General features: G+C 37.5%; 1 protein-coding gene across 1 annotated transcript; it reads right to left on the bottom strand.

Annotated features, from left to right (window-relative positions):
* Positions 1-2,646: 2,646 nt before the first annotated feature.
* On the bottom strand, positions 2,647-6,329 carry LOC131013110 (probable GTP diphosphokinase RSH2, chloroplastic). The gene is made up of 6 exons (XM_057941124.1): positions 5,105-6,329; positions 4,832-5,017; positions 4,060-4,520; positions 3,637-3,795; positions 3,200-3,551; positions 2,647-3,115 (listed from the first exon to the last, which is right to left on the bottom strand). Exons 1-6 carry the CDS (start codon positions 5,801-5,803, stop codon positions 2,837-2,839), a joined length of 2,136 nt encoding a protein of 711 aa, XP_057797107.1. The 5' UTR covers positions 5,804-6,329; the 3' UTR covers positions 2,647-2,836.
* Between the last annotated feature and the right edge of the window lie 3,644 nt (positions 6,330-9,973).

Here is a 9,973-nt window from a genome sequence, read left to right as displayed (position 1 = left end):
CTAGGGTTAGTAATCCCTCTTTGAATCTGCACTCGTCTCTCACCAGCCCTCGATAAACTGGTTGTTGTCGTGAGGGCTTGGTAGACAGGGGAATACGTTACTTCTATTCCATGAGCAAAGTTCACGGCATAGTGCCAAATATAAAGCACTACAACAGCCCGATCTATCTTCTAGGTGTCAAATATATACTTAGGTGTCAATTCCGGCTGCCACATCATCAATTCCGACTGCCACCGTGTCATTTTCGACACCGGCGTAAGAAAAAATCGGTCATCGGACAAAAACGGGACAAAAATGAAAGGTTATGTATTTAGAGGCGGATTTTTTAAATTAGGAGCAAAAACCAATTCCGTGTAAACGTTATGGATTTACAGGCAATTAACCCTATTATCTATATTGTAGTTATTTTTTTGTAACTTTTTTATTTTTATTAAAAAATAAAAAATAAATAAAATATGTACAATATAGAGAATATAATAAAATAACTAAATCTTATTGTTTCGTATATATCTTCATCACTGATATTAGTGAAATGTTATTGAAGGAAAGATATATCTCAATAAGGAGTCCTTATTTGTGTTTATCTTCACAATAAGGGCACGAATTGGAAGGCTCAACAATTTTTTGATACAAATATGAAGTCACATCTCACACTTTTGTACACGAATTTAGAGAGATAGTCTTGTTTTCAGTCAGCTATATTTTTATAATTCACGAGCACACAAACTTCCATGTCTGATCCGAAAAAGGATAGTATTAAGTTTTCATTGAAAGCTACGGTGAATCAAAAGAAACAGAAGGTTGTATTTGCAGAAGTAGACGGCGGCTTTGCAGATGTGTTGTTAAGCTTCCTAACACTGCCATTGGGAACTATTGTAAGAATGAGCCGCCAGAATTTGGAAGCTTCACCACTTTATACAACGGTTTAGCAAATCCATTTTTGGACAGAAAGTGCTAAGTCGATCCACCAACTTCATCCGATGCTCCAAACCATAATAGCCAAATGGGTATATGCTCAACAACTTCACATTGAGTCTTGACTTGAATGTGTAGGTTGCGAGGCGGGTTTAAGCTCTCGCCGAGTCAGTTTTTTTTTTTTTTTTAATTATTTATTTTGTAGAATTTTTAAACTAATCCAAAATTTGCGAACATTGTTATGCAAAAATCAAAATCAATCAATTGAATTGCCAGAAAAATATATCATCGCCAAGAAAATACTACATTCATCCATAAAAAATGTACCATAATTATCCCTTTGGGCGTTTATAAAAAGTATACCATTTTCATTTTTGAGACATAATCTCATTTTCTCTTATTAATTAATTAAGATGACTCATTTTTATATGACCTCACACTCAATTCAACCACAGTCAATCATTTCTACTTAACATATCTACTAACTATTTTCTTAAAATTCATTTCCATAAAAAGTGATACGTCTTGATGGCAAGAGACAGACATCTTCTACATGAATAGGCTCGGGATGAAGCAAGCGATCAAGGTCAAAACCGTGTATGGTCTTTAACTAAATTGATGTGGTTGTACAAGAGAGCTGTCATGGTAGGTGTGATTCCTCTGATTTCAAGATGCTTGTGGAAGGCTTTCTGCAGATTCTCATCCAAATCCCTGAGAAAATCAATCACCAAACCACGACTTTAGACACATTGCAAGGAAGTGCGGCAACCACCAAAATCATATGCTATTTGATCCTCGGGGTCTTTGATGCTCATGCTATCAATAGTAATCTCATCAAAATAAGCACTGCAAGAAAACTCTATAACATCCTCATCAGGTATTTGGACTTCAACACTGATGTTTTCTCTATTATATTCTCTGACCAGTGTTATAGTAATGTATTGCAGCTCGTTTGCTGTTATATTAGAGATTAAGGCTAAAATCTAGCAGTCTATTTAGCATTTAGCTTGAGATTGATTGCTGAAAACCTTGATCGTTCGCATATGATACAGAGTCGGTCACAAGGGATGAATCGAGTGAACTTGCCACTGAAATGTTACAGTCTATGAGTAGCCGTTGCTGGTAAATAATGCAGAAGAATTACTAAATCTCAAAGCAGTAGAATTTTGATTAAGATGATCATCATGATAAAAAAGAACTAAACACGAATATATTTCTTCTTTAGCTGAGAAAAAAAAATGTTTTAGTCTATCATTTTTTAAATGGCAGAGAGGATATATGATATGAGGTTAAGTCTATGAGTGACCGTTTTACACCAAATCCCTTCACAGGTGCCACTAAAGTCAGCACAGCACGTATCCAGGAAATGAGGTATTGTTTAGAGCGGAGATTCCTCTGATCAGCAGAGGGAATATTATTACTCATCATCTTTTTACCCAAAACTTGTTTTTGCTTGTATGAATACAACTAGCATGCTCCTATCTATAATGTGCCAAATTTTAGGCTATATACATAAATTTGTAAGAGATTTTTGTGCCAAAACTTGTTTTTGCTTGTATGAATACAACTGCGTGTAATGCGTCACCCTTGGATACATAAACGACCAAATTACCACTGATAAAATTACAAATATGCCACCACATGAATGCTATCTAATGAATTAAAAAAATTTCGTTTCATCTGTGCTGTATTTTGTGCCCAACCAACCCACATTGTCAATCACTCTCAATCTATGCAAAATACTTTGTGCAATAAATATAATGAAGCTCGGGCATCGCATTACAACTTACAATAGGTAATTCTTTTTTCCTTTTTTTTTGTATATATATATGTGTGTTGTATTTACATGAACATACATATTTTTGTAATGAAATGGTTTTACAACAAATAAATGAATTCGAGGGAGCTCAGCTTACTATGGCTACGCATTGCACTTGATATGGTAACAGCCCTTGTCGTACATCCGCTGGATTTCTTCCCGGTAGACGGGCAGTGACTTATCCGGTATGGCCGGGGTGAGTTCTACGACATCCCCCATCTTCAACTTGCAGCTTGGATCACTCACAGCCTCATGGTTTACCCTCGGCCTCAACTCCTCTTTCATAGAGAACCCATACGAGGTCCATCTGTAACTGCCTCGACCCACTGTTTCCAACAGATCCATCACAGATGAGTTTGCAGGTAACTCCTGTACAGACATCTGCAAGCAATCCAGAGTATAGCTCAGCCCAAGTATTAACCTCATATAAACCATATTTGAGAGACACAAGAATCACAAACAAACCTTATCGTTCTGAATCATGATAACATAGACAGGTCCGTTGGAGCCACATTGAGGTTTGCAAGAAAATTCGCAATCTTTGGAGTGGGTAGGGAACATACAAGGTGGTTTCATGGAATCAAAAAAACCAATCAACGACCTGTCTTTGCTCATTGCCTCACACTGCCACGAAATAACCCAACGCGCCCATTCAACCATCTGAAGAACAAATGAAGAGTGTTTGCACTCTCCTTCCTTGTATCTCCAGTGGGCAGCAAACCCATACTCAGCTTGAAGATGCATCTTTTTGGTTCGGATCTGAACTTCGAGAGGAACCAGACTGTCAAACATCACTACTGTGTGTAGAGATTGGTATCTGCAAATAGGAATAGCACAACATTAATTATATTATATGGGAAACCAATAGAATCAAAGGATCCTCACACTAAAATAAAGCATACCCGTTGCACTTGGGATAAACTATGTAGTCCTTGAATCTCCCAGGCACTTCATGCCACAGGTGATGGACAACTTTTAGAGCTTTATAACATTCTTCTTCTGTTTCAACAATCAATCTTAATCCATGGATATCATGAACTTCCTCCATATTTAGCTTCTTTCTGCAAGAGATTACATCATAGAAGTTCGTGAGATATGATCACACCAAAGCAATTATTGAACCCACCTTGGTGTAGATAACAAAACAAATTGTAACAGAGATAGCAATTTTGCAACACCAACTCTCAGCATACTGAAGGTTGATACCCACATCATTTACACAGTTGAAACTCTCACGGACGAGGAAAGTAAAATAATTGAAACTCAAGACTGTGATTGAGTACATGTAAGCCTATTATTTAAGAGAGGGGAAAATTAAATCATACTTGGACATTTTGGAATGGATGCCAAACAAGCTTTTGTGCCTGCCTGACAGAGAATGGTAAGAAACTGATTCAGCCTTGAGAGCTTGCTCCAGCTTCTCTACCGAAGAAGTAATCACAGCCTCATCAAAGAACTTCACAAGCTTGGATGACAACTCCTGATACTGATCATGGTGGAGATGTTTGAAACAGAGATTTTCAAGCTGCTCTTTCCAAGAGGAGACGCCTAATCTATTAGCCAGTGGTACGAATATTTCAGAAGTTTCCTTGGCAAATCTTTGTTGTTTGATCATAGGCAATGCATCCAAAGTTTCCATATTGTGCAACCTGTCAGCTAGCTTTATCAGAACAGCCCTAGCATCTGCCATTGCAAGGAACATGGTGTGCAGTCGATCTGCCTCAACAGTCTTGTTGGCAGTGTTGTTGTCCCGTGCAAGCTTGCTCATTTGGCTCAGCTTCGACACCTGGCAGAATCATAAACAAAGGTTTTCATGTCATTAACACATTTACGAATCAATGAGACATCAAAAGTTGCATTTAGATTACTATTGAATCCAGTAAAACAACCAATAACATCAACAAGCAACTGAAGACAAAACTAACAGATTGCCAGGTTCTTTCTTATCACATAGCTAAGGACATATATGAAGGCACAAAATACAACTTAAAAATGAAGGTTGAACCTGTACATACCACCACATAATTCAACTGAAATCTAACATATCACACACCAAAAAACCCAATCTCTAATAATAAAAAGCCAAACTTTCCTCACCCCTTCGACTAAATCCGAAACTCCAGTTCCAAATGACGCTGAAATATGGTCAAGAGTAACAAAAGAATCGTCAACGGAATCATGCAAAAGCCCTGCAGCAACAACTGTAGAATTAGCGCCAATGTTTGCCAGCAGCATCGCCGTCTCCACACAATGCTGCAAATAAGGATGCCCACTAGCTCGCTTCTACACAAATCAAAAACATCAACTTGCTCAATCTTAACTCACCATCACACTCAGTAATGCACCCAATCAAAACGAAGTTTAAGGTACCTGGCCTCTGTGAGCCTTCTCCGCTTCGTCGAAAGCCTTGATAACGAAATCATCCCTGAAAATCGAATGCCTCGACTGCGCTTCACAAAGCAAATCTTTTGCGTAAGAAGGGAGGTCAAACTCCACAAAACTACCCTCCATGTTGAAAGTAAGATCATCTGTAGGCAACATACTCGACGATGATGAATCAGAGTCCACAACATCCAAGCCCAAAGGGGGCGAATCGTAATCTACACACGCCCCCAGCGCATGCCTGACGAATCCGTTAAACATACAACCACTTCCCGACCTAATTGAATTGAATTCCCCATTCATTCTCAAAGGCACGCTTCGAGAGTTCAAACCAATCGAGCTACTCGGGCCCTGGAGCACAGAAATCGGGCTCTGATGAGCCTGATCTCGCTTAAAAGACGAGCTCAACGACGAGTACCGATACGAAGACCCCAGCTCCTCCGTTCTGTCATGCCACAGCGACCCCAATTCCTCGCCCCCGGTCGAATAACTCGCCGACTTGATCGGGGCCGTCGAAAACAGGCAGGATAACCCCCCGGTCACCGCTCTTTGCGACGGCGACGCCGCCGACGACGAGGTTGACCGGCTGGTCACGTCTAAATCGTATGGCGCGTGAGAATTGATCTGGTGAGGCGCAGAACAGACGCTGCTAGGGCTCGCGTAGAGAGCGATCGTCGGCACCGTCATAATCGTACCAAATTTGGCGCCCTAAAACTCGTGATTTTGGAATGATTGCCGCGATTTCGAGCCCCCGGTTCTGCTGCGAGCTTGATTATTAGTACTAGTATTTACAGTCTAGAATAAAAACAAACCTAAACGGAATTGGAAACAAAACCCAGCTAAAGATATTTAAATAGATTCATGGCGCTAAAGAGTGTGATTTTTGTACAGAAATATGTGCAGATCGGAGAAGTTAATGGGAAAAACGAAGAAAAATGGATGACGAGAAGAAATTGAAGAAATTTTTGAGAGAGAAAGTGATGGAGACTTCTTCAGAATTTCTTCTCCTTCTCTCCTCCGATTCTTGTTTTCTTTTTTTCTCTGCTTCTCTGAAATAGTTGAGAATTTATGCCAACGGAAGGCGGAGAATACAGAAATGCCCTCAGACTCTACCTGAAATAACGGCATACGGATTTTAGCGCAGCAAATTTAGGACGCGTTTGTTTTTCTCTTTTTTTCTTTTATTAAGGAATTAAAGTTTGATGTCCGACTTGTTTTGTTTCTAGTAAATACACTTGTGAAATCATTTTATTTGCGGAGCAAGCTACCCAAAATCAGGAAATAAGCTTTAATTTAAAAGAATGACTTGGTGAGAAATGGTCTCACTAATACTAAAAAATATTTATAAAGATAAACGACATGAACTCATGTACTAAAATGAAAATTGCCCCATTTTTTGTGTACACTAAAACTAATACTTATGTCTCATTTTTTATGGATGGGGAGACTTATTCCGAATTAGTCTAATGCAAAAATATCATGCTCGAAATTATGTCAAAATTAGAAATGTTGTGTTAGTTTCTTTGATTTAATAATACTATATTTACTAAATCTATTAGAAATTTATTGATTATTGGAATTATTGTTATTTTTACTTTTGAATTATGATGTGTTTGTGCGTTTTTTTAATTAATTCTATTTATATTAAGGCGTATAGTCAATTTTATATAGTAATAATAGTTCGTGTTTGTTTAGGTTGGCTAAATTACACGAAAACTGATTTTGATATTATTACAATCTCTTCGATGAAATGGAGATATATACACATTTTAAATAACTAGCATATATGCTTTCATTTATTCAAAAAAAAAATGTTAGGAAAGCAAACAAAAGGTATAAACGGGAGTAAAATAGATGGTTAAGAGCATCTACTGTGGGGTGCTAACGCCGCATCGATCGTACATCCTTAGAGCCCAACGATGATGCCGCACTTGCTAGCTCGAGTGGCGCCATGAAGGTCCGCAACAGGAAGAAGAGGAAGATGTGTGTTATACATGCGATGATTTAAAAAGAAAAGAAAAGAAAAGAAAAGAAAAGAAAAGAAAGAGGAGAGAGAGGATCGGTGTTGGTGTGTAGGAAAGAAGAAAGAAGAAGAGATTTTACCGATATACTTTCTTCGTCTCATAAGAATGTATCCTTATTTTTATTTTGAAATGTCCCACAAAAACATGCATTTATTATCTTTGTACACTATTCCATCATTAACTTTTTTATTTTTATTTTTATTTTATAATAAAATAAATCATTTTTTTAAATTTTTAATATATTTATTTAATATTTTATTAAAATTCGTTTCATCAAAACTCAAAAGTGTTACATTGTTGTAAGACGGGAAGATCAGCCCCTTAAGGAGCTGTATTTATGTGGATGTTCCACATATTGATTTGCCCCGGAGTGGGGGAGTCCAGGGGTAGTAAAGGGAATAACCGCCTTTAGCCTCATAAAGTCATGAATAAATGATTAGAATGGCTTTTTCATAGGTAAATGAATTAATTTTCTAAGAAGTTTGCCAATCATTGGAAGCTTCTAGTGTGTTGCTTACATTTCAAGTGATGCATATTAAAATAATTTATGTTGTTATAGGATAAGATTGATTTATCGGTGGGACCACCTTTGTATTAATCTATAATGATAGCTATACTATAGTATAGTATTATCTATTTTTTAAAAAAAAATCATAGTATTATATATTATTGTCATCGGCAAAGTATGCTTCTATATTGAGATCTATATGATATGACTACATGACTAGTTCGAAATTCTAAATCACAAGATTTGTTTTGGGAAGTTCGATTCATAGATTTCACACGTCTTGTGTGTTACATATAAAGATACTTTATAACGATCATATTATTATAAATGAGATCAAATATCTAAACAAATATAAGTTAATATACACATAAAATATAATCTACACATTATCAATAAAACTTAAATCAATAATCTCTTAAAAATAAATTTTGATACCTTTCTCGATATCGTTTAATTAAACTTAATTGTTCTAATAAATGCATTTTCAACATTAGATGGGTAGGAGGGTAGGATCTAATGAGTTTAAGCAATCTTCTAGAAGCGAACCCCTATACTTTTTGTGTAACCGGTGGTTTTAATATTTTGGATCAGAAATTTTATTTATTTGGTCATTCTTTTAATAACATTTATGGTATGGGTTGGTTTTGTGGTCCAAAATATATACTTTTATTTTGTTATTATTAATTTATTATTTTTTCTAAAATAATTTTATGTTACACTCCTTCCGTTCTTAAAACACATATTGATATTTTCTTTTTGATTATTCGTCTTGGAAATGCATTTTTTTATATAAATATACTCTACCTAATCCATTAATTAATACTCTCAATATTTATCATTGTATGTCTCACTCTAATTTCACTTATAATATATTCAATTATCACTTTATTTTTTTTTTTTTGATAAGAAAAGTAAATATTATAGAACGAAAAGGCACCAGTAGTACCAAGAAGATTACAAACTCAGCGGGGATTCATCATTCGACATCCACCTATGAATCCCAACTCCATCATTAACAAAACCAAAAATTCTACCCCAACTCCACACTCTAGCTTTGATTTCTCCTAGCAAGTTTGCACTCTCCCATCTTTTGTTCTCAAATCTACTCTCGTTACGCATTTTCCAAATAAGCCAAGTAGTACAACACCAAAGAGCCATCAAGAGCTTCTTATTTCTTTTCCGGCCACTCAAACTAGTAAAGAACTGGAAGTGCGATGGTACGTCATGTGGCTGCGCCACACTAACTCCGAGCCATTAAAAGATTGCTTCCCATACCTTTGAGGTCTTTGGACAGTGGATCAACACGTGGTTCGTGGATTCCTGACTATGAAAACAGGCGTTACATCCCACCTCGACTTCACACAGCATCACGTTTCTTCTCAAGAGATTGTCACACGTCGGAATTCTGTTCTTCAAAATTCTCCATGCAGTAAGCTTGACTTTGTTTGGTATAGGAATCTTCCACACCTTCGTACTCGTATCAGTTTCCTCCACCGCCTTCGTAGTCACGTTTGCTTGATCTTTAATAGCTTCATAAGCGGACTTGGTTGTAAAGCCTCTCCCGGTGTCGCCACTCCAAGTCCATCCATCCTTGTTACCTGCACTCAGATTAGTACCAGAAACAAGGCTAAGCAACTCCGAAACTCCTTCCCTCTCTCTCTCAAACAACTCTCTTCTCCACCTTAAATCCCAACACCATCCTGTATCAGTCCATTTCCCAACTTCACAGATTGCAGCTTCTTTATTCGCACTCAACTGAAAAAGTCTAGGAAAAGTAAACTTCAAAGGCTTTTGACCAACCCACCACTGGCTCCAGAATTTAAAGATCTTCCCATCCCCCACCTTTGGCTTCAAATTTTGAACAAACCAAAAATTGCTCGCCCCTCCCGCCGCAGAAACGATCTTCGGCCACCACCCATCTCTAAATCTACCTTTCCCCACGTTTTCCAGACCTGTCTCTCCCCACTCAACCTCACCATAAATAGACCTAACAATTTTAGCCCAAAAAAGGTCCCTTCCAGTAAGGTACCGCCACAACCATTTAACGACTAGTGCCTGATTAAACCACTCAATATTTTTAAGCCCCAAGCCTCCTTCATCTTTTGAAGCACAAAGCACCTTCCACTTCACCCAAGCAATCGCACTTTTACTAGCACCCCCTCTCCACAGAAAATTACCAAGTAAAGCATTTAAAGAACTCACAATTGATTTTGGTAAACAGGTAAAAGAGAGCTGGTAAATCGGTATGGATTGAAGCACAGCCTTCACCAAGGTCACACGGCCCGCGAGAGAGAACTTCCCATTTTTCCACGAGTCGATTTTCTT

This window comes from Salvia miltiorrhiza, chromosome 2, assembly GCF_028751815.1.
Source record: "Salvia miltiorrhiza cultivar Shanhuang (shh) chromosome 2, IMPLAD_Smil_shh, whole genome shotgun sequence".
In the NCBI taxonomy this organism is placed as follows: Eukaryota; Viridiplantae; Streptophyta; class Magnoliopsida; order Lamiales; family Lamiaceae; genus Salvia; species Salvia miltiorrhiza.
Note: the sequence above shows the minus strand (reverse complement) of the source record. Positions and strands in the feature narration are given on the sequence as shown.

Excerpts from the sequence above, each read along its gene's own strand:
- LOC131013110 (XM_057941124.1), bottom strand. The coding sequence starts at position 5,803 with ATGACGGTGCCGACGATCGCTCTCTACGCGAGCCCTAGCAGCGTCTGT. Across the intron at positions 5,018-5,104 it reads AGAAGGCTCACAGAGGCCAG|AAGCGAGCTAGTGGGCATCC; the intron begins GTACCTTAAACT and ends TGATTTGTGTAG. Across the intron at positions 3,796-4,059 it reads ATCCATTCCAAAATGTCCAA|AAAGAAGCTAAATATGGAGG; the intron begins GTATGATTTAAT and ends AATCTCTTGCAG.